Source organism: Strix aluco, chromosome 2, assembly GCF_031877795.1.
Source record: "Strix aluco isolate bStrAlu1 chromosome 2, bStrAlu1.hap1, whole genome shotgun sequence".
NCBI lineage: Eukaryota > Metazoa > Chordata > Aves > Strigiformes > Strigidae > Strix > Strix aluco.
Window position 1 is genome coordinate 54,513,638 of NC_133932.1, and position 25,183 is coordinate 54,538,820.

The following is a 25,183-nucleotide window of genomic DNA, read 5'->3' on the forward strand; positions in this document are numbered from 1 at the left end:
TATTCTATGAAGTTTTATTTAACTTTATTAAACCTACTTCTCAGATGGAGACTTGGTAACCATGACATTACATGGCAAGGGGACAGATGGGAAAACACAGATGCTTAGGCACAAGGAAGACCATGATGGTTCTCATCCTTGTTGCCTTTTAGGAACCATTTGAATCATATCTACAGTACTCTAGTCACACTAACTTTATCTCCTGTTTTGTTTCAACCTTAACCTCTGCTAAAATGAATCTTAGAGACAGCTTTAAGCAGTAAGGTAGTAGTTCTACAACAAGTTCACATCACTAGCTGAGTAGCCCTCAACACAATCTTTGTTTTTAAAGCTTTTTGCTCTCTTGGCTTAATCTTAAGAGGAATTTAGCTAAGATTTTCTTCACAAATACCTTTTCATTCATTGTCTAGAAATTAAACAGAAGTAGCAGCTCAACCTGTATTTAGGTGTTAGATGACTGAAGCTTAAAACAGTTGCTGTATATGCTGGACTGTAAATTAATTAGACTCAGGAATGTACAGAAAGTAAAAAGATGTCACTTTTAAGCAGGAGCAGCAGATCTCTGGAATAAAGTCCCAGACAGGTTCAAGCAAGAATACAATACATTCAGAAGAGTGTATTTATTAAGAGCAACAAAAAGGGTTTGTTTTGCAAGCTTTACTTCCAAATAATTACACCTGGTACAGACTGAACAGATTCGCTAAGAGAAAACTCTTGCTGTTACTGTACTCTCAAGAAATGCTTTTCTATGGGAACCAAAAACTTGACAGAAAGCAGAGTCTGTGCAGTTTAGTGAATAACACGGCCTGTCCTATAGGCCTCAGACTTCCTTTTGAAGTCCACAACATGTGTACATGCATGCCTGTTAGCAGTCAGATTACACATTGAAGCAACAGCGCGCTATCAAGTTTGCTATTACAAGGACAGTGGGTACTCTGAGAGCCAACATTCAACAACTTCTCATACAAGTATTCTACCATTTAACTGCAATGGAGAGCCTCAGATACACTTTCTGTGGTTTCATCTGCGTTACTGCAGAAAGACTGTCCATTAAATACAGAATTTGCTTCTGTTCATCGTCATGTAATGAGTACAGTAATATAAAAGACATTGTCTTAAATGTGTAAGTCCATATCCTAAAATAGCAAATTCAACAATAAGGATCAAATTCAGCTCAAACACTAGTTGTAGGTATTTATTAGGGCTGAAAGCTGTCACAATCTACTGTAAGTCAAGAGCTTCCTGAGTTCTCTACGTATTGCCAATCCTTAGTTTCACAGTGCAGGGATTACTGGTAAACACATTCACAGCTCAGGTTAACAGGAACAAGACGTCTGGACCTTTAAGGCTGTATACTAGAAGTTCTCTTAGCAATTTGTCATAATGTGGATCCCTTCAAGTGCTATTAAAGCTGAGGGAATAAAGTGTATCTTTTTCATAACTAAAGATGGTTATACTTCAGTTACTCAGATTTTTTACCTTACTGATCAGAAACACACTAGAATGGGACTTAAGGCAAACACATGTATTAACTTAAAAAAAATCATCATCTTGCATTAAATTGCTGGAAAAATTAGTACAGAATTAGAATAGTAAATGAAAGGAAAATGGACATTAAATATGTAGGAAGTTTATTTCCTACTTAGCCTACTCAAATTATAGGAACATTAGGCAATTAGAAGACAATCTGAAGGTAATTTATATTAACTTATAATAAACACATTAGAGATGAAGTACCACTCACAGCAAAAGGAATGTAGTGAGACTGGTTTAATATCTAGCCTTGTTAAGAAACTGACTTCTAGTGAAACAAAAATGGAATGCTGATTTCATAAAAATATACACATATAAAAGTATCTTTGTGCCTGAATTCCAGAACAGTTTCTCCAAAGTAGTGCTTCTAGAACTTTCAAGTTTTAATTATATTCAAAGTATTTATCATTTGAATAAAGTTGGCAAATTACATTCTTATATTAATGTTTTCACTCGACACCTTCCTAAACAGAAAGTGTCACTAATTCAGTAACAGGTCACTCATGAATGGAAATTTTTCATTTGCTCCCCCAAGAAAGCAGCAGATTATGACAATTTTAATATTAGAGTGAAACCCATTTGTTATTTTATCTATTACACCTTCCCCATCCTTTTACAGAGCAAGCTAGTCAAAAGTAATTTGGCCAAAAAAAAATTTTAAGTCAACAACAAGATGAAGTGGGTTTTGGCTTCCGATGAAGGTTTACTGTATCTGTTTGAATAAAGTGATCTGACCTATCTTCAGAGGCTAGAACTCTTCTAACAGCTTCTTCAAAGGCTGCTGCAACATTAGTGGCATCTTTTGCACTGGTTTCAAAATAGGGATGGTTGCCATTATTCCTGCACCAGTCTTGGGCTTCTTCTGTAGACACTTGCCTTTCATCAATATCAACTTTGTTACCCAGTATCACAAACGGAAAACTTTCAGGCTCCTTGACATCTGCATAATAAATGAACTCTTTCTTCCAGTTGCTTAAGTTCTGGAAGCTTTGAGAGTCATCCACGCTGAAGGTTAGTAGGCAACAGTCAGAACCTCTATAGAAAGGAGTCCGCAAGCTCCTAAAACGTTCCTGACCTGCCGTGTCCCATATCTGCATTGTAACAAAACGTCCATCAACTTCCAGCTCTTTATTTAGGAATTCCACACCTATTGTATGAAACAGCTGTGCATCAAACTTGTTGGTGACGTATCTGTTCATAAGGGAACTCTTCCCAACTCCACCATCTCCTAGCAGTATTACTTTGAGGAGTGATGATTTTGCTGCCATTGTTACAGGAACAGATCCTCCCAGTTTCCTAGACCTGTGAAGATTAAGAAAATCATTAAAAAGAGTTGTGAGCAGAAAGTTTTGCACACATCAATACCTAGAAAATGTTGAAGTCTACCAACACCAAGTTTTATATACAAAAGCAGGAGGACTATGCTAAACAGGTGAAGTGTAGCTACTCACAGTAACAATACCCACTCAAGAACACGTGTTTAGGAGGTGTCTCTGCCACTGACTGCAGTCTGTGTGGCAGTCTAAGCAGTACACCGCACAAATTACTGGTCTGTCACTTAAAACCCCCAAACCCTCCAACATTTGTGCAGAAGGGGTATCGCATCACACTCAACTAGGGCAACGATTCATTTATGTTCACTGAAAAAGGTCCAAGGAAGAAAGCAAAGTGAGAGAATTTTATAGACCACATGTCGAACTGGTCACTTCAGCACTGCATTTCATTAGCAAAGTTATTTTTTAACATGTGAAAGTGAAGACGAAACTTTAGGAATAAAGCAGGACACTACCTGTTGCACTGGAATAACTGCTGCACTTTACCCAAAATTGCAACCAGACGAGGAATTTTAAATTAACTCAGAGGGAAGACAGTTATCTACAGAACAAATGCAAATGCTGTAATTTTATTTTAGAAGTCAGGCAACTAGGTATTGGTACACAAACATTTGGTATTTTACAGTTTACTCCTTGCAGAACAGCCATAATAAATGGAATACTTTACAACTACTACACAAGCAAATTCACCGTTGCTACTTCAGATGGTACTCAAGATGCCGAATACTGAGGCCAAGTCTACACCCACAGTTCAGTTAGTAGGTGTCAACTTCCTGTGGTAAAACTGTCAAAAAGCCTGGAAGTGCTAGTGAGCCTGGCTGCCAGCACAGGGATGGTGAATTAGTGGCACCAATGAAGCTTTTTTACTGTCAGATTTTAGTGTTAAAGGATTTTATTTTTTTAAAAAAGTAATTAGCTCATTAGTGTTTTGTGCCAGCCCAAGGTTTGCCCTCATTACAGTAATGTCATCTAATACTGTAAAAAGAGTTTTTTAATTGCTTGGGGGCAAAGTTTTATTTTAAAGAGCTCAAACTTAAGTTTCTGTATAAAGAAAACTGCTGTTCCTATACCTACCCGTTACTAAAAGAGCTCAAAGTAATTCAGCCAAAACAGGCTTCTCTGAAAAGAGTGTCTGTTTAAAATGGAAATGGGTCATAAGTCCCCTAGTCTGTCTCCTTCTCTGAAGGAAGGAATGCGGTCTTGCTAGTTGTAATTAGCGCTACTGGCATATATATCACCCACAGAGTATGGTTATGGAATTAATAACCTGATACAAGCTGGCGTGAGAATCATGTGACTGTGCTGCCTTAGAATCAAGGCCTACGTTAGAAGCAAGAAATGTCAGGAATTTATTTGTCTTTGACTTTCCATCTCTGAATGTTTACTTGTTAGAAAATCTACAGCTGAAGCCTCAACATAAGGAACAGTGGCTGCTTCCATTAAAAATTTGTTCAGAATGAGTAATTTAATTCATTTATACTGTAAAAACAATGTTTAGAAACCCTTAACATTTCTACAAGTTTGTATCACAACAATGTTATAACTCCTTAAAAGCTACAAGTGGATTGTTCATTTACCTTTCACATTACCTTTCACAGAGCTATGGGATAATTGTTATGGTTCAGGACATACATTTTTATGTATGTGAAAAGCCTTATTAGAGTCACCAGCCTACTTGCACATGATATCCATGTTCATGCTGAAATATTTAAAATGGTCCAGTGTCTTCACTTATCTCCCTAATTCCTACTATTAGTTAACTAACAAGGTATTTGAGCTACACCATTAAATAGTAGCATCTTCTTAATAAATAATGCATTCATGAGAACAGAGCGTACCAACTACTGCCCTGTTCTTCCACTTCAGTGTAGGAACGAGTTACTTTTTTTTTTTTTCCTGTCCTCTGAAATCACAAGTTCCCTAGAATACATAATGTGAATAAAAACCTGACTTACATAGTTCTGAGTGGTACTATGGACTTGTTTCTTCAGCTTCTACAGTTTGAAGAACTGCAGTTACTATCATTAATTTCTCCATGAAGCCACATTTTAAACAAAATACAAGTAAGGAAACACTGTTAACACTAGTACTCTTGTGTATTGAAAACCCGAGAAATTGATTTGCACAATTTCAACTACACTGACCGTTACAGTGAGGGCTAGGAGACTTATGACCATAAAAATACTTTCACTGGGCAGACAGTTATAGACCAGCCACAAACCATGAAAAGTGTCTTTTTAACTAGAACCAAACTGATCCTTTTACACAAAGGCTACAAAACAGTCTTGCCAGGGCTGATAAGCAAGTATCTCAATGGGATGTTGCATGCAACGTCAGTAAGTGTCATACGTCATTTAAGTACATACATACAAGCTGGATCTGAGACAGGAAAGCAGCATGTTTAAAGGCATTAAGAAGCATTTTTGCTTGGAAGCAGCAAAGACTTTATACAATTACAGTTTTTCTGATTATATAAGGGACTCATCTGTAGCCCCAATGATTATGTTATTTCGAGTATCTGCAGAACCAGGACGGTAGTTTTCAGCACAGTAGGCTGCTGCATTTTTTCCACTTACACATCTTTAAGTTAAGATTTTTAAAGAGCTTAACTGGTGTGGTGGTTTTTTTTTTCCCCCCCTTCATTATGAAGCCTTAATACTCCAACAAACAAAACAACAATAAAATCCTTAAGATGCCTGGAGAACCAATGTTATTTCTCCTATTACATACTTTGAACTTATCTGTATGTGTTTTTTGACAATGTTTTTGGAAGGAACAGTACTTCTGTTATATTTCTGAAGATTTATTATCTTTAACAGTTCAGATTAAATTATCATTCAGCATCTGAAAACTAAACAAAAACTTAATTTCCAATGTGTATCTGATTATTTTAACCAACATTAGGAACTGCAAGACATTACAGATAACTATTTGTTCCAGTTCTTACATTAAACTAATTGTGCAGCACAGTAAAAGTAGTCTCAACCTAGTACACAGAAGAGTCTGTAGAGAGATTTTTTGCCTCATGTGCCTCTATCATTTCAATATTCAAAGAAACTCACAGAGCAAATAAAAAGCAGCCTCACTCTGGCCCATTTTGATAACCACCTTTTAATTGCATCTACCAACTTATAAGGGCTCCAACTCTTAGACCACTGACTTCAATATTAGCGTTAAAAGCAGGGAACAGTTTCTATTAAGTGCCTTTCTAACATGATCATATACCATAATACAAATAGTAATTTAATTGTCACCTCTCAGAATCTCCCTCTTAAACAGTGAGCTGAATTAGAAGTCTGAAACATTTCCATTAGCAGTCCAAACATTTGCTGGCAAGACTAAAACCAACATGCTAAAAGCAACTTCAAAAAAAACAGTGCGCATTACAAAATCTTTGATTCCCAGCCCTTCAAAGCTTAGAGAAACACCACTGCCTTGTCCAGTCTATCCATCTAGATTTTCTTAATTCCACGTCTGTCAGCTTCATAGCCGTCTTTATCTTGAGTGCAATTACCTCTTTTAACACTGGTACTGAGACAGCACTCAAAGAAGAGAGAGATTTTTGGTCTACAAAACCATAGCAGCACCACACAAACTTTGTCTAGTAAGTTGTCTTTTTTTTTTTTTTACTGTAAAAAAAATTTAATAGCTTAAGGAGGACCTGATTATACCAGAGTAATGAAGGCTGAAGACGGGTGCTGTACTCGTTACGTCTACAGAAAAATACTGTTAGCCAACACAGTAATTGCATTGTATCTATCATGTCAGCAAGCACAAACTATTAAGCAAACTGAGTCAATTGGACCAATTTATAGTTTCACTTTTACCATACTGATACCAGGCACAGCAGCACACCATAAAAATAAAAACAAATAACCACATAGCAACTGAAATCTCACCTCTCAACAAAAAAAAACCCCTCCTTTTTTAATAAAAGACACCAAAACCTGGAACTGTTTCAATAGCACCACAAAATTCCCTCAGTATTCTCAAAGAAATAGATGTAAGGGGCACTTCAAATTTCCAGACTATTGTTTCTACACTTGTAGCTACTTTCTAAGTTGGAAACAGGCAAGAAAATCTATTTCAATTACCATTTTCAGCCAGTGGTCACTGATGAACCACCTGCTATATGAAATCAAGACTAAACCCAAAGGTTTCCTTGAAGATATCTGGTACACTGTCCTTTAATTAAAGTTGTTAAAGAGCATCCATTTCACTTGGAAAAGGAAAAAAATCCAAAATAAGGCAGACTCAAGTTTGTTCCAACTAATCACATTTATTTACAGTCTAACATGCTTTCAGCCAAGACTCCTTAAAAAATAGGGGCCATCTTTGTTAAAGATTTAAGAAAAAAGACTCTCAAAGTTACCGACAAGCAGAATTAGCAGTTCCATAACTAGCATAACAATAACACTGACCATGCTTCATAACTCCCTATTTACACGTATACAACACATTCATTTCAGCTTTAAAGCTTATTCACAGTTTTCTTTGCTAAGACATCTTATTTTGTTAAACCACAGGTATCAGACATTAATAGTTTAAAAAGGCTTCAATAGTTTTTAAGAACACTTCAAGTATTTAGTCTGACAAAAACACTGGCCTTTCCATAACATAGTGTGAACTTACTCCCTCATTAGTAATTCTTTTTAACGCAAACCATTTGACAATATTTACCAGACTAGCATAAAAAAAAAAAGTTGCTTCCTGTGGTTTGTTAGTTGCAGTGGCTCATTACATAAAATGTTCCTCTGTAAAAGGTCTGAAAAACAAGTCCCAGGAACTATCAGAGTTGCAGCAGCAAGGGCAGAATCCAGAACCACGTCAATTAGTTTTCAACACTTACACCTACTGTTTGTGGAGTTTTTACATCTCTCAGTACTCAGTCACTACAGAGTTTACACTTGTCACCTATAGCAGATTCGCAGGTTTCCAGAAATTTGAAAAGAAAGGACAGAAGCCAATTTTCTCCCTTTTCTCTGCTTAGCCAATCCTTGTTCTTGTATTTAGAAGGTACCGGTTTACACCCTGGCCAATTAAGTGGCACAAGAATGGGGCTTTCTAGTGTGTAGGAGACCACAAGCCTGTTTAACCTGGAAAGATTTTGCTCTCAGTTCCGAGAAACATACAGATACGAAGTCAAGATGCTACACGCTTTGTACTTTTGAATGCATTACAAGCTCAGACATTAGTCAGCCTCCAAACTGACCTTCCCCTCCATGGGGTACTGACGTAAAAGCTGTGATCAGGAACACCCCTTTACTGATGGCCACTTGCCAGCTGCCTGGCTTGCCGGAAGCCTGGAAGCCCTTCAAGCATATGGCCCGACCTACCGAGATCCTTATCATCTTGCAAGTCTTCCTTCCTTCTTCTACAATTTCACCATTGCAATGTGAAGGTAGCTTGTGTTTTCTGTTGGATAAATCTTTAATAATTTGATGACAGGTTATCTGAAAATTGCCTCTAGATGTAAGCAGCCTAGAAACGCTTTATCTGACACCAGAGTATCACTAGAGTTTGTTCACAATAATTTGTAATATGAACACAACCCAAACTGAACTGACATACAGCTGTTGCCACTCGTTTGTATACCAAAAAGTTGTATTCTGGTGTCTCTTTATAAGGTTATTTTTAACTCCTGCATAGTTTAGGACTCTAGTTCAAACAGTTGCCTGGCATGACTCAGGACTATGAAAGAAGCTGCAGCCAAGGGAAGGAATCCTTAAATCCACATAACCCCTGGGTCATTAAATCATCCCAGTACCTACTGCCAGAATCACTTAATTTATCCTAACTTATATCTAGCCGCAAACTCAATCAGCAAAACTTGTCAGGAGAAATACCTACATTTATACCTGTTAGTTTACTCTTGCAGAGACCTGGCCTTCACTTTCTACCTCATTCCTCATGTTCAAGTAGAATGAGCAAACTATCATTTATTCTGATTTAATCAGAGTTGACATTTCTGAGCAGCTCCCAATTTAAATACTCTACTACTTTCAGCCAACTTCAAGACACCCTCGGGTGCGGCTGCTCTCAGTCCAACATTTCTAACAATTCATGAGTTAACTGACATTCTCCTTGCAACCTACTTCTCTGTTACTGTTTCTCTTCTTTCAATAACCTATCAAGCAATTATTTCTGCTCCTATGTGCTCATCTTTCTCCCTTGCATTAGCTTCCCTTTTCCTCTGGGGACTCTTAGCAATAGCAGCCTCTATTGGCCAGGCTACACTGTGCATTCATATTCTTCCCAATATAACTATGTGACCAAAGCCCATCCCTAAGGGATTAAGTGGGTTACACTGTACCAGGCCAACATACTGTCTGCTGGGTAGAGAATGAAAACAAAAACAAGACACCAAGGAGAATGAACATTATAAAAAAAAACCCTTAAGGAATTCTTAAAAGCCTTTTTGTTGGGAAGTTTTTATTCATTGTGAAACATTTATGTAAAATTCCAATCCTAAGGAGCTAAAAGATCTATTTCTCATGATTTATTACTAAATTGACACAAAATAAAATACAGCTTGAAATCTAAGTACCTCATCTGACCCTCTGCGATTTTTTTTCACATATGTCCAATTTAAGGAAACCGATGGTTGGTTTAAGCACTCAAAAGCAAAATGAGGACTGCTAGAGCGAGCCTTTTTTTTTTACTACACAATCCCTATTTTTAACTTAACGGAAAAGGCTTTACTAAAATTAAGGCAACAGAGCTCCATACAACCTGAAAGAAGACAGAAAAATAACAGTTCATTACAAATTCCACATTGATACTGAAACACAGATGTAACTGTACCATCCTTTGGTTAGGTTTCTCTAGAAATAAAAGTGCTAGGAAAAAAAAAATTTGGGATTTTGGGTATGTCTGAGAAATAGCTCTTCCTCTGGTCTGCCATTACAGCTTTTTACCTTATACGCTACTAAGAAGTCATCAAAAAATCCCCCCAAGAAGCCAGCCACACACAACAACCCTTGCTCTAAAAAAAACAAGCTCTGACAACTTCAGCCTTGTACAACACTTTAAAAGTAAAGACAAATAAAAACCACATGCTTATTTAGTGGAGCTGTAAATTACTGTGGACAAGAAGGAAAGAGGGAAAACAACACATAGGGCAGCAGACTGCATGACAGCTATCTGCAGACAAGCGTTTTAATTCCAAAACAAAATTTAGCCAAGGAGTTCCTTACTTGCTTATCCCACCCCAGTTAATAAAATTAAGTGCTATGTATCAAGTTATATAAAGGCTACTAATATAGGTTTTTAAAACTACTTTTCTTGCACTATTCTGTTATTCGTGCAATTATTTTGCACAAGTTACATTTAACATGGAATACTAACACTGAAAACTGCTCATTAACCATTGAGCCATAAGCGATTCAACAATGTGAACCTAGCCCTTTGGGTTCTCCAGCCACCACCACTCTGCGTCCGAACAGCCATCTGCCACGACTGGAAAAGCAACCGGCCGTTGCAGAGGAGAGCAAAGTCACTGGTTCAAAAAAGAAGAACTAACAACTACACCGCTCAGGGTCCCTTCGGGAACACAGAAGCCCTTCTTCAGCAGACAGTAACAAGAAAGGGCGAGAAAGGGACCTTTTTCCTCCCTTTTTTTTTTTTTTCCGGTTTGAAAGGCGTTGAAGGGACAGGTACGAAACCGAGTTTCGCCCTAACAGACCGGAGATCTTTCTCAGTGCCGGGGAAGCACCGCGGGGCCGGAGACCGACCGTGCGCCGCCTGGGAATCGCCTGGCAGGAGCCGCTTCCCGAAGGAGCCACCGCCTGCCCCGCAGTCACGGGATCCCCGGTCACGCCACGCTCCCCCCGCCGCCCGCACCGGCGCCGAGGAGCGCCCGCGACTCCCTCCCACCGCGGCCCCGGCAAGGGGCGGCCGGCGCTCCCCTCCCGCCCCCCGCAAGCTCTCAGCCGCCGGGCGAGCACCAGGAGCGCGCCCGGGAGCCGGCGGAGCTCGGACAGCGGCGGAGGCCGCGGCGGGGAACGCAGCCGTAGGCGGAGAGCCAGGAGGAGGGAACACAACGAAACCCCGGTGAGCTCCGGTCAGCTCCAGACCGCTTCCCCCCGCCACCCTTCCGGGCTGCCGGGGTAGAAGCGCGGCCCCCCCACCCCGCAACAGCGGCGAGGAGAAAGGCAAAGCCCCCGGCGCGGGCCACCCTCACCGGGACACCCGCCCCGGAGCCAGCGGCCACTGCTCGCCCGCGCCCGCTGGGGAAGAGGGAGGGGACGGCCCCGCCACGCCGGCCGATACCTGCCCGCGGGAAGGGGGCCGCCGCCGCTCCCGAGCCCGGGCTGCGCCACCGCCAGGCGCTGGGGAAGGAAGAAACAACATGGCGGCCCGGGCAGGGGGCGGGGCCACGGGATCACGTGAGCCGAGCCCCGGCACACGGCCCCGCCCACGCGGGGAGGGGCGGGGGCGCGACTCGCCCCACCCGCCCCCCAGGCCCCGCCCCCAGGGCCCCGCCCCTGACCGGGGCCGGCGGGGCGCCGCTGGCGCCGGTCTCCGACGGGGGCGGGTGGCGGGGTGGATATGTCCAGCCATGGGCCTGCGAAAGTTTGGGCCTTGGCAAGCCCGTCAGTGGGAAGAGCTGTGCTCACAGCGAGCGCAGGGCACTGATCTCTAGCTGCGACACTGAAAGGAAGCAGCACTGCTCCATTGCAAGAGGGTAAGGCCTTTATTTGCTCTAGAATGCTCTGAACTAAGCTATAAAATGCCTTTATATAGTATTTGCAGGTCAGAGTTATTTATTAAAGGCAGTAGTCTCACTGTGCTCTGCGTCAAGGGCCCCATGGAAGCAAACTCACAATTGTAAGGCAGCTTCACTTTACAGGTAGAGATGCTTAAAAATGTACATGTGTCAATGAAGGAATTAACCAAAATCCAAAGTATGCAATTTAAAAAGAGTAGTCAGACACTTTTTTCTGTAGTAATTCAGAATAACGTCAACTTGACTGTTTACAACAAGATCACAGGAAACAAAGTCTAAAGGAGCTGGGTGATAGAGTCTTTTCTGTGCTCTTACAACTCATCACGAGGATAGGGCAAAATGTAATGAAAATGAAAGGAGCAGAAATTATTTAAGTGTATTTAAAGAGGTTTCCACATCATCAAGAGGAATAGGTGATGACAGGCGTAAGGAACGAGCATTTGAAATGCACCCATTTGCTCAAGCAGTCATCACATGCTTCCGATCACAAGGGAGATGCAATCGGACTGGAATTGCCACTTGCAGAGTCATCTTGTTTTGGATCAGATTTACAACACGGCCCAAGGAATGGAAAACAAGATCTCAGTATCATCAAAAGGAAATGCCTCCTACTGACAGGAGTAGGATTATTAAAAGGCAGTCCATGCTAGAGGCAAATCTGATGATAGACCCATTCTTATTTAACAAAGCTGGACTTTGAAAAACTTTAAGTACTTTTTTCCTGGGCTCTGCTTTCATTCAATGCTAAAGTAAAATACAAGTGCTGGAAGAGTAGAAAAATGGCATCTTTAAATGACAGTAATTCAAAGACGTAAGTTCTGATCTGTTATGGCATTATTTTGTGATTTAAAAAGAAAACAAAATCTGCATTTAGAAGTGGAGGAAATAATTACTCTCTTTATACTTGATACCTTGTGCGATAAAGCTACCATTGTTTTTTCTTGAGACAACACTGGTTCTCAGAGACTTGGATACAGTTAAAGAAATTTAGAATCGTAGAACAGTTTGGGTTGGAAGGCACCTTTAAAGGTCATCTAGTCCAACCCCCCCTGCCATGGGCAGGGACACCTTCCACTAGACCAGGTTGCCCAAACCCCATCCAACCTGGCCTTGAATATTTCCAGGAATGGGGTATCTACCACCACTCTGGGCAATGTGTTCCAGTGTTTCACCACCCTCATCGTAAAAAATTTCTTCCTCATATCTAGTCTGAATCTTCTTTTAGTTTAAAACCATTACCCCTTGTCCTATCACTACAGGCCCTATTAAAAAGTTTGTCCCCATCTTTCGTATAAGCCCCCTTGAGCTGCTGGGAGGCTTCTCTAAGGCCTCCCCGGAGCCTTCTCTTCTCCAGGCTGAACACCACCACCCTTCTCAGCCTGTCCTCATAAGGGAGGTGTTCCAGCCCCCTGATCATCTTCATGGCCTCCTCTGGACCCGCTCAAGCAGGTCCATGTCCTTCTTATGTTGGGGACCCCAGAGCTGGACACAGAACTCCAGGTGGGGTCTCATGAGAACAGAGCAGAGGGGTAGAATCACCTCCGTTGGCCTGCTGGTCACACTTCTCTTGAAGTAGCCCAGGATATGGTTGGTTTTCTAGGCTGCAAGTGCACACTGCCGGGCCATGCTGAGCTTCTCATCAACCAACACCCCCAAGTCCTTCTCCGCAGTGCTGCTCTTGATCCCTTCATCCCTTGGCCTGTATTGATACCAGGGGTTGTACCAACCCATGTGCAGCACCTTGCACTTGACCTTGTTGAACCTCCTGAGGTTCACATGGCCCCACTTCGCAAGCTTGTTCAGGTCCCTCACATTTTTAAAGTTCTAGTTAGAAACAAAAAACTTAAGCTTCTGAGATAAGATGTACTTTTATTTCTTTTACAGGGGAACATAAAAGAAAATAGGAAAGGACCATGCTGTAACTATGGCCTATTATGCTTATGATTTTACAGTCATAATGGAGTATCAATGGAGTTACTCTTATGGTTAAAACACACACATGCATGCTTGAGGATCAGGAACTGAAGGCTCTTTTCCCTTGTGTCCACCCTGTTACTGCTACTCATGTATATAACAAAACCAGTAGTTGCTGCAGAATAATCAAGAACTGTAGAACAAATAACGCCACTGATGGGGCTGGTCACATGAATTATACGTACCAGTTCTTAGGAACAGACAGAAGAAAATGTCCAGCTAAGATGTGGTTTGAATCACGTACACCAAAATCACTCCTGTTTTAAATTTTGCAGACAGCGTAGTGTCACAATGGTGGGTGCTGTGGGCTCTGCCCCTGCCCAAGGGCGCTGCCCAGCTGTCCCAGCGGTGGTGAGCAGGGCTGGGGCAGTGCCGGTGGGGGCAGCTGACTCAAGGTCCTGCTGCCTACAGAAGCCACATTTTGGCTCAGGCTCTGTCTGATCCCAGTAGCCCTGGACCTACACCCCACCTTTGCCCCAACTCCCATTAAACAGCTGGCCCACCTCAGCACAGCCTCCTCCCCACAGACTTGTCTGGTGCTCACTGGTGTTCCGGCTAATCACTGTCACCAGACCTGCCCTGATCTTCTTGTTTGGGTGCTGTGGGGCAGTGACCCTTTCTACTGAGGCCACCCACCCTCCGCTCCTGGCTCACCTCCTCTTGCGCAGCAACCCACCCTTGCCGCTCCCTCGTGTGCACGTTCATCTGAAAGCTGACTCTGCACCTTAAGGATTTTATTCACAGAGCTGTATTCATGAAGAGATAATTGTTGTTATGTCACGTGCTAGCAAATGGCACAAATAACATCCCAATGGCAAATAAAGGGCAATTTTTGTGTGTGTGTGTATGAGAAAGTTCTGTATCAGCAAAGCTCTCGTATAATAGAGCTTGTGAATAATGCTTTTTACCATCTGTAGTTGGCAAGGAGACTTTGTCCCATCCTGGCAAGTGATGACATCGCCTCAATAAAACATGACTTTGTCACCTCCTGGCTGAATTACAGCAGTACAAAGTAAGGGGATATGAAGTCATCTGCCTTTATGGCTCTGTTAATACCAAAATGCAGCAAGCCAGCCCCTGAGTGATCCAAGAAATTATCAAAGTGCTCTTGTTTCTTTCCTTATCTTCTAGGCACTCAATGAACTGGGCCATTACACCCTGAAGATTCCCTGAAGGACTGTAATTCAACATATTTGCTCCTTAACCACAGCCCGTTACCAGGTAACCTTTCTTTTTGCCAGAAAAAGAGCTGTTCTTTTTTTGTTTAAAGAGTTGCAGTTCTTGGCTTTAGTAACAAATGTATATACCACAGCAGGCTGAAAGGAATACATTTTAAATAAACACAAATTTCCTTTTGGTTTTGAAAGGAAGAAAGACTTACAACCAACGAATGGCAGCCGAGTACCTCCCTGAAAAGCGCTACAGTAAGAGGGCTATGAGAGAAGATATAAAACACCCTCAACAGATGGAATGAAATGGATCCGGCAGTGGATCTCCAGGAACCAGAAGCAGTTTTGTCACTGGTGTTAAGGGAGCAACATCAACTCCAATAAATAGAGCACTTCTCAGAATAATATCTTTGCTTTTACATTTGAAGTTGTGTGAAATTCATTGTTAATTTAGCTCTCATCTTAAGACACGTATTACAATTTCTGCAGCTACAGGCTGCTTAAGCTTTGAGTGCAATCTACATTTAAGTCTCTTTTGCTACTATTAAACCACAGCAATTCAAGAAGCAGGTGAATTTACAGCATATCTGGAAAACCCAGTGAAAATAAATACAGACTTTAGCCTTATTCAGCATACATTTGCCCCATGTCTCTGTGGATCACCTCTAATGTCATGTTCCCTTGTGGAGTAGCATCATGGACATGCTAAACATTGTACCAAAATTAATTGTCTCTGCTTAAAAAAGTTAAGAGATCTTTTTCCCACCTGGAACAAACAGAAAAAGGACTACTTCAACAACGTAAAAGCATCTCATTTTTCAAAGCTTTCCTTTTATTCTTGTTTCTGGACTCCAATACTCCCTGTACTCCAGCATTCTAGACTCTCCTGCTGGCACATACGCTGTGTAGTTGCAAGTTGACTTTTTAAAGCCATTTTGAGCCAAAGCATACACTCTTATCCAGTCAAACATTTTAAGCCTGCGCAGTTACACAGTCTGGGTAGGGACAATTTAACCTCTTGATGAACTCCAGCCTGGAGCAGTACTTTGCTTAGTGAAACTATGACCACACCTCTTTAAAGAAGAGCAATGATTTACCTGAATGACTGTCTCTCATACTTGGCACTTCATGTCTGTGCAGTATTCTGATATATAGTGGCACATGACACTACACAACATCTACTTTCTACAAAACCTTTCAAGTAATGAGGTTTGGATACAAAGAGATGGAAAAATGGCCAAAGCAGTAACGAACTGTGTTAGGTGAAAACAACCAACAGCATAAGATGATCAAGAAGGTAATATAATAATTCATGATTTTGTATACAGTTTCACTAACTGTTAAATGTGAAGTTGCAGGCAGCATGTTTATCAGCATGAACTAGGCATAAAGGGAAACCAAACTTAGATGAGCTTTTTCACCAGCCCTGGAACAACAAACCTCATTTCCTATACATTACTGTCCTCAACATACTTAAAACGGGCCAAGTTCACTTTCCCTGCCTCCCAATACTTTCTGCTTCTTTCTGCCAGTATTCCCAGATCTCCTCCTTATCCCAGACTACTATCTGGGCAAGCAGCAGTGTATTTTGTGTCTGGCTTTTCAGTAATAATAAGAATCTAGCAACTCTGTGTGTGTTGAACCAGCAGCTAGCAGCTAGGTAACTCCTGAATAAAGGTAGGGGTACCATCTCCTTCCACAGGAACAGAAATTCTTCTCATGATTACCGGATTTCACAAAATTTACAAATATATTCTCATCTTTTAATGTCTAACTTTAACTGGATTTGTTGCAAAGATGGCTCTCAGGTTCAACTGTTATTGGGAAGGCAGGCAATAGAGGAACGCCTGCTCACAATGTATTACCATGGAAAATGACTTTAAAATGCTGAGTTTACAGCTGCGAGGGTATCAAGGACTTGCCCTAAGAGTTCTGACTGCTCTCGGTTTGAAACACGCGGAAGAAAGTTAAGGGATAGTTGTACAAGTGGCATGATTACAATCCATTTTTTGACTATTTGTAGTTACTGACAGTTGTTTCTATACCGTAAGCTGCAACTGCAGTTGTTAGTAACTGGATTTTATTATTTCCACATCTTAGAAGAAAAGGCAAGATGTGAAAGGCTAGAACCAAATGATCCTCTTGCTGCTGCAGGCATGGCTTACTCAGATCCACAGCGAGGCAGGCTTGCTCAATGATTTGAAAAAGTTTTAAGATACCAGCTGTTCACGTTTTCTTAGCTGCTCAGTAAATATAGATCTGTTGAAAATCTCAGTCGTGTTGGGGCATATAGCTTAGCACTATACATTTAGCGATGGGCAGTTCAAAAGAAAATGATGTTACACATTATGTCACAGTATTACAGCTACAAATTTTAGCCTTGAAATATATTCTGTCAAAAACACCATCCGTGCCTTGTAACATTTCCCTTCACTAAGACAAAACCTGGATGGGCTGTACATCACTGAGAATGGCTTCAAAACCATCTGCAGGCAGAAATTATTTATAAGTGTTCACTGCTACACAGTGTTCTGACACAGCACAATACAGGTGTACAGCTCTCCTCAACTCTGTGCTTCCTGTGAACCAGTAACTCAGGAGTGTTTGCTTTCCTATGGTTTTATGGAAAGCTAAAACCAATACTTTACACAGAAGTACTTCCACTTAAACAAGCAGAACTACTTGTAAGCATCAATTCCAGAACATGGGTAAGGGCTGGGAAGGAAGATCAGATATTAACTGATTGGTTACACAGTTGAACACTGGGGGCCTGGCCTAATGCTTTAATATTTGTTTTACATCACTGCAATTCCACTAAAACACACATTTTCACATGATAAAAATCTAGGTAATGCCACAGTAAATCACACCACTGAAAAGTCAACTGTTAACACTTCACAGAATGGAAAATATTTTTCTTGGGGTTGGTTTTTTTTTCCTGGTAAAATAGTAAGTACCTCTTTGTAACATCAGGTTACAAACCATTTCCACCATATACAGATAAAGGTCTGTCTCGTCTTTTAGTTTTAGTCCTGGGTGGCTTTTAGTTCAGCAACAGCTATTTTATTATCTCATGCTCCTAGCTCCTTTCTCTGACAGGCCACGTGGCTGGAGAGCTCTGGGGCAGTGCCTTAGACCAAAAAGCTGACCAGCCTCAGCTCTCACCATGTTTCTCTGCTCAGCTGATGCATTTTAGCCTCGAACTGCAAAATGCCTGCTGTGGATTTGTTAAAGATATCTCAATTAATGCCAAGTATGCAGTTTTATTGTGTTTATACAATAGGATGAAAGGAAACACCTGCCTCTGTGCCTAAAGCATGACTTTGGCAATTTACTGACCCATTTCACCATCCTGTCCACACTCCAGCAAGGAAACTCATTATGAAGGTTATGCTTCCAAACAGTGCTACTGCTTTGCTGCAAGAACCTAACCTCTCTCGCAGGGCAGACTTATTCTTTACTACATCTCCTTAGTTCCATGAGTTGACACATTCATGTGTTCAGAAAATCAGGACTCAATGCAAGACCCATTTCCTCTCATTTAAACATCTACAGGAACTCAAAAACGGTGAAGAAACCAGAACAGGGACACACAGTATGAACATAGTCTTCTACAGACCAATAGACAGCTTGAAAGATACCCAGACTCAGGTGGTTCTCCCAGTTCTGAGAAGAAACACCTCCTTGACTTCTAATATATACTCCATTCAAAGTATTCAGATAGCTAATTCTGAAGCAATTTTAAGTTGTCCAGAAAAAAACAACAGGGCTATTCCTTAAGTAAGAATAACACTAAGGTGATATTTTTTGATAAATAAATGCTTCTAGTATACAGCCAGTGGGAATCCTGTTGACTCTGGGAACAAATGCATGTATAAAAGCTTCAGCTTTTAGATTTCCTTCTATTCATTTTTTCTGGGTAACTTGCACTATATAAAAACATTAATTTGCTCAGTTCAGGACAGATGTCCCAGTTCAACAGAGGATATCCATTCAGAAAGTGATTAATTCCTATTAACTTCATGTCTTTATTTATTAAATAAACTTAATAATGTATTTACATAATTCTCTGAAATAAACCATTATCTGATTCTGCATTAATTTCTTAACAGTTGCAGGACACATCATCTTACATTGCAAATCTGAACTGCAAACTGATAGATTGTTACAAAACCTATTTTCCTCCCAATAGCTATAAAAAGCTAAAGCAGAATTTAATTTCATTTGCTAGTTGTCTTCTTCCCCTTTTACACTCTTTTCATTCATTTTTTCCTGTTAGACATTACCTGTCAAGCCAACTTAATAATCTAACACTTACTTGCAAAAAGTGATTTAATTAAGGAGTGAATCCATGCTGAACATTCTGCAATGCACACAAATATGTCAACTGCAGTTATGGAAACAATTTTTACTGCAAATGAAACTTATGTTCTGTGAAAGAACTCCTGCTGAAAATAATGAAAATTCCAAGTACTCAGTACCTTGGAGGAAAAATAATTGCAGCCCCTGGAATATTTTTAATGGATTTACTAGTGAATATTCCTCTCAAGATACAGTGTTACCATTTTTTCCCTTTTTTTATTTCTTTACATATTGACAATACTTAAAAACACATAATTTATTCAAGTCACCTTCAAAAATAACTTAGCAATTTTTTAAAACTGATTTTACACTTTTTAGTGGCAACATCTACATAACAGCAATACAAAATTTCAAACTATAGTTTCAACAGAGATACCTTCTCTTATGTATGTTTCTAAACCACTCAATAAAGAGGGACAGTGTTACAAACAAATCCATCTGCTGTGATACCACTGTTCTCCACATTCATTACAAATAACATAAGTCAACATTTGTTCATCTGGATTTGTGTTTCGCACCCAACCTGGAAGAAAGAGAGTTCCTCTTGCAATTGTAGTGACAGTGCAGTCAAATTTTTCACAGCGCCTACACTTTATTTTGTTTGTCCGTGTACCATTAATAACTTGTGGAAGCTGATGTTCCTGAACAGATGATTCTGTGTACAGAGCCCTGAGCTGTTTCAGTTCATCACTGGCCATTTCCATCACTGTCATCTCAGCAAAAGCCTTCGGACTCAACGTCCCTGAAAAAAGGTTATGTTTTAAGTGGAAATTTTTAGGGTTCTTCAGGTTAGAGATTTTGCTTCTGATGGAATTTTTATACTTTTTGTCATTTTTAGCATGAAGAGCAAAAATATGTTCTTCAATTTCTTTAGATAGCTCTAGCCATCTATCAGTTTCTTCTTTGTCTTTGGCAGAACCAGTCAAAGCTTTATAAAGAAGATCCGTACATTTACACCTCAGAGCTCTCATCGTATCCTGCTGCAGACTCACGTCATTAGCAAGAGGTTTAGAATCTTCATTACTGGTGTGTTGTTTCTCAAAAGAACAAACCTGATTCATGCTGCCTTCTGCATCGTTACATACCACATTTTTAACAGTTTGTGATGGGACCAAAATTTTACAACCAGTAGCATCTAATGCCTCCTGCTGACATGGTCCTTCAGACAGCAGCTGCTCTCTAGGAACCACAGTGAGATGTTCAATTTCCTCTTTCCTACACACAGAAGCTGACTTTTTAACTTGCACTGACTGAACACAGTTACTCTTGTAAACTGCTTTCCACCTTGATAATAACTGCTTTGCTTGCTTTTTCAACTCTACTGAAGGGCAGCTCTTGAGTACTCTGTATACAGCCTTGGCAACTTCTGTCCCCTGAAGATATTCTATTGTCATATCAACATTTTCAAGTTCTTTAAGATGTTCCTCAATATCTTGGAAATTGTTCTCAGACAGTAGTTTTTCAATACAATGGGCTCTGTGTACAATACTGTTCTGGTCAGACATTTTTAAACCTGAAAGCGAACAAAAGTTTGTATTTATTGCAGTTATGACATTAATTCATTTTCTGTGTATTCTCACACAACATAACAAAACAGTTATTTTGTTATTTTACACTATTTTATTTGTATACATCACTGGTTTTGACAGCTTTTGCTTGAAACGGTCCACAGTAGAGTTAGCAGAGCAAATGCAAAATGCAGGGGGGAGCACGCTAGTCTAACTCGTGCAGGGAAACCCTGGCAGAAAGGGGAGCTCACAGGGACTTCTGCTGGGGTAGGGTTAACAATTTAAAAAGTAGGGTATGACACTAATTTTAGGGAAAAGCACAGTGTCTTGCCAAAAAACACACTAACAAAGACACTGCTAGAGTAATAAAAATGTTTGTATTTGTTTTTCTATGCATGCACACTGCAACAGAAGTTCACAGGGAGATTCTCAACTACTACAAGAAGGTAGGTAACTACACTACCACTCGGCTGTGAGATTACAGGTAGACTTTGTGGATTAGTTAACTCTAGTACCACTGGACTACCAAGAAGCAATGAGTTCTGAAATTCAGCATTTTTCACCAAAAGCACCAGATGATTACCCATTGATGTTTAAAATCTAGACACTGTTATAAAATTACATGCTTTCAAAAAAATAAAAAGGCTTTATAGGCAACTTATCTTCCCCTCCTCACACATACAGTGAAACAATAAAAATATCAGTAGGGTGTTTACAGTATTGGTGTCAACAAATTGCATTTTATAAGAATGCTCTTTTCAGAAAATCAGTTTGCTTTTCTATCACAGAAATTTAAAGTCTATTAAAAACCATGTCTTGGACCTTCTACTATAACAGGTATTTGAATAACATAATGATCTTGCACTGTTTAATACATTCTGTAATAGCTTCCCGATAATGTCCAAAGGCAAATTTGTAAGTACACACTGCACTAATTTAATCTGAAAGTTGCAATGGCATGGAAGTTTACTGTAAGACTTCAAACACAGGGAGATCATTGCTGTCATCCTCCCAGAATGCATAAGCAAAATAACCTTTCTCAAAAAAACTGACATGTCTCAACTTTCAGGAACCTCTATTTAAACATCTTCTTCCATTTTTCACAGTTTTCAAGCATCTGACTACAAACAAACTCAGTACAAGTTGCGGTGATATAGAATAAGAGAAAAATCAAAGCTGGTCCAAAAACTCCACATTGTAAGGTGCTTTTTTGGTTGCTTGTTTCTGGGGGTTGTGTGTTTGGTTCTTTTCTGGTTTTTTGTTTTGGTTTGGTTTTTTGGGTTTATTTGTTTGTTTGTTTTTCTAAATCAGTCATTCCTGTAACTACACCCTAACTTAGCAAGATTTTTTGACAAATCCTTACAATAAATACTGAGATGTTTGGCTATCTGTGGTTTTGTTTTTAATAAAATCTGCCAGTTTCCACTTGGTTTCTCATAACAAACCCTTCAGTTAAAATCAAATATATATAGGTTTTGGCATTAGAAAACTAATTTGGAGTAGGAAGCAATATATAGCACAGTATGTTTTTCACAAATGTGTTTGGTTTTGCCACTGTATGTTGTAGCCTGTATAATGAATAATCATTAATATATGCAAAAAATAGATATGAGCATTAGTAATGATCCATAAAACATACAGAGAAATTTTAAGAAAACTTGCACACTCACATTGTTTTAGTTAATACTAACTTTTACAGCAGCAGACAATACACCTGTGAATTTTTTTTCATTTCAGAATTTTTCCTCAAGCATTGTTACTTCAAAGAATACAATTATCCAGCTAATGTGGACATGGTATCTGACCAAGAATCACTGACCTAAATTACTTTTTCAAACACCTGGCGAAGATACCAGAGTTTTCAGGCCTTTTGAGGAACTTTTTATATGTCATCACAACTTGATATTAGGGATTTCTTCAATTACTAAACAGTAAGTAGCTAAACACATTTTATGGGGAGCTGCAAAGCAAAGGTTTGGGGCAACTCTGCAGCAAGTTTAAGTGAGCCTGAGATAACTCAGTGGATCTTAAGCCCAAAATACCATTCTGGTTCCTACATAACCCTCAACCTTTCATTTGCTATGCAAGAGATCACATTGTATCTCTTCCAAAAGTTTTTCTTTATAGCTGGTAACAGAGAAACAAGTTGGACTAGCACGCTTTTAACTGAGGTCCCCACCTCTGCTCTTTCCCTTGCTAGCTCTGGCATCGTATTTCATCAAGGCAGGGCAGCTCAAAAATAGTGACACCCGAAAAACAGTTTCAAAACAGTGACATCTATAAACTCCTAATTGCTATTTTTGGAAACTCTTAGAAGTTAAAGACACATCCCTTTATATCCTAAAAGGTACCTATTTTCTTACAGCCGTAGCATTATTAAAGCATGCTCCCATATATTCTCATTCATTAAATGAAAAGAAAAAGGGAATTTCAGAATGCAGAATCTCATGGCTTGAATAAGATTTCTTTATGATTCCTTTTTATCAAGCCCCTTGACCAAAAAAATGCTCAGTGCATTGCTATGTGCAAATTTACACACAAAAAGTGTTAATACTACTAACATTATTCTTCTGTTTGCTGAAAAGGGGAATTGAACGTAGAATGCAGAATTGAACGGTGTGTTGTGAGTGTTAAGTGTTCCTCTTTTCTTACGAGATAGTCTTCTAAATTTGTGCACAAAACCAGTGTTTTGTCTGAAGCTGCATACATCCTGATTCTACTCTAGAAAAAGTAATCTGCCTGATAGAAACTAACACAAGGCAAGCTACACATGCCCATATTTAAAGGAACTCATAAGCACATTTATTGCACCATCACTGTTTCCATGAAGTCTCCTGAGAATGGAGGGAGAGGGGAAACAAGTGATACAGCTGGGTAATTTGCATGCTCTTGCTTTCTATGACCACCAGCCCAGCTGCATGACAGAAATAAGTTCAAACTTTTGGTAGGGCCTCAGAGCTCCACAAAAGAAAAGGACATAGACAAAAAGAAAGAGCATAAACCTTCATCTGTTTCTATAATCCTGAACCACAGACCAACCTGACCTCCACAGTGAATGCTCTCTGCATTCACTTAATCTGTATTTAAACAGTTTGTTCTCGTCTGACTTTTTGAAGTCCTACAAAACCTCCATAATGGCTATTACAGAAACTGATTTACTACTCAAGAAGTTTCAAAATCAGAGAAACAGGATGCATTTTTCAAATAAAGTTGAACTCTGTGCACTGTCATACTGAAAAGCACATAAAATTGTATCCACTCATCTGTTCTCCTACAGGAACATGCAGAAGCTGAGAGTGGAAAGAGGGGTTTTCTTGTGTAGGGCAGCCATCACTACAGCAGGACAGTTCCCTGTCTCCCAAACGCTAAGTAGCTGACATTAGAAAATGATGATCTGCTGACTTACTGTTTTTCACGCAATCTAGGGCAGAGTTGGTGACACAGTTATATGCTCAACCAGTATGACTGCCCTATGCCTTACAATCAGTTCTGCTCCTTCCAACATACTCCACTTGAAACGTAGTCTTCTTCAGTTCTTGTACCTATCTACATATGCATTGTATTATGCTATGCATACCATAAAATATACTTATCCAAATCCAAGATGACTTTATGAATTTTTATTATTTAGTATACAGGACTATGGACACGCAAAGAAATTACTACACACGAAGTGCTCTGCTGATAATTTATGCATGCATCACTTTTACCCTGTGACAAAGGTGAGGTATTTTGATCTTTCATTGAGGACTATGCTTCATAGAAAGTTTCCTCTCTAATATTGTAGGAAAACCCATACATAAGAAATGGTGCATAAAGTCCATGGATATCATCATCTGCTTTATGATAGCAGTCCTTGCTCACAGTTATCCACCTGACCCTAGGCAGGCCACCGGGATGGCAAGGTGAAGACATGCCCATTTCCAGGGCCAATCTCACACAAGAGAATTATAGGGCTGAAAAAGACTCCTTTGGCTTTACAGCTCTGAGTAGGCACTGACAGCTGCAGTGACTAACACAAAGCCTCTGCAGAGAGCTGGAGCCCACGCGTTGGCATCTGCAGCGAGAATGCAGCCATTCTGCCACACACACAGTGAAACACCTTACACTTACTGGACACCTACCAGACATATGCTAACTCATCACCCCACGCAAAGAGGCTTTTTTTTCTAATATGCAGATCTAAGACAACCTGGTTTGTTTGGGGTTTTTTTTTTTTTTTTTAAACTCTCCAACAGACATATAAAACGCTGATTAGATTTGATGAAATGCAGTATATGTGTTCTACCTTAGGAGTTTTTCCACATGTGCACTAAGGCGATAAACTAAATTATTAGAAATTTTAAGATCTTCTTAGTCACGCATTGACTTTTTCAAGTTTACGCAACATTAAATTCAAGTACATAAATGTTATGGCAGTAGTTAAATAAACAAACTGAAAACAGAATATGGACATCAAAATATGGACAATGATTTTTAAATTATTTTGGAAATTCAACCACCTGACAGCCTACTAACATTTAAGTCAAAACCATCACTTCTAAAAGAATACTTTCCTCAATATGTACAACATAT

The 25,183-nt window shown here is 39.9% G+C and overlaps 2 protein-coding genes and 1 long non-coding RNA gene across 23 annotated transcripts in view; 1 reads left to right on the top strand and 2 right to left on the bottom strand.

The window, feature by feature from the left end:
- Positions 1-596: 596 nt before the first annotated feature.
- RAB9A (RAB9A, member RAS oncogene family) overlaps positions 597-25,183 on the bottom strand; it is a 33,904-nt gene continuing 9,317 nt past the window's right edge. Inside the window, exons 1-2 of one of the 5 annotated variants that reach the window (XM_074814797.1) lie at positions 11,143-11,312; positions 597-2,835 (exon numbers count right to left, since the gene is read on the bottom strand). In XM_074814797.1, coding sequence (XP_074670898.1) covers positions 2,196-2,835; positions 11,143-11,219 — 717 coding nt within the window. In that variant the 5' untranslated portion in view covers positions 11,220-11,312 and the 3' untranslated portion in view covers positions 597-2,195. Of the gene's footprint in view, positions 2,836-8,203; positions 9,732-11,049; positions 11,072-11,138; positions 11,313-25,183 lie in introns of those variants that run through there. The other 4 variants (XM_074814798.1, XM_074814796.1, XM_074814799.1 and 1 more) reach the window with 4 other exon arrangements.
- Positions 10,235-24,841, top strand: LOC141919378 (uncharacterized). Of its 8 annotated transcripts, none has more exons than XR_012621961.1 (5): positions 10,235-10,919; positions 14,701-14,790; positions 14,937-16,035; positions 21,020-21,810; positions 22,346-24,841. It is a non-coding gene; the product is annotated as an uncharacterized LOC141919378 (long non-coding RNA). The 8 variants fall into 8 exon arrangements; XR_012621960.1 differs by having other exon boundaries at positions 21,020-21,805; XR_012621962.1 differs by having other exon boundaries at positions 21,715-21,810.
- TCEANC (transcription elongation factor A N-terminal and central domain containing) overlaps positions 18,747-25,183 on the bottom strand; it is a 196,211-nt gene continuing 189,774 nt past the window's right edge. For all 10 annotated transcript variants that reach the window (XM_074814795.1, XM_074814789.1, XM_074814786.1 and 7 more), the window contains exon 2: positions 18,747-20,613. In XM_074814795.1, the coding sequence (XP_074670896.1) occupies positions 19,523-20,605 (1,083 nt within the window). In that variant the 5' untranslated portion in view covers positions 20,606-20,613 and the 3' untranslated portion in view covers positions 18,747-19,522. The remainder of the gene's footprint in view (positions 20,614-25,183) is intronic.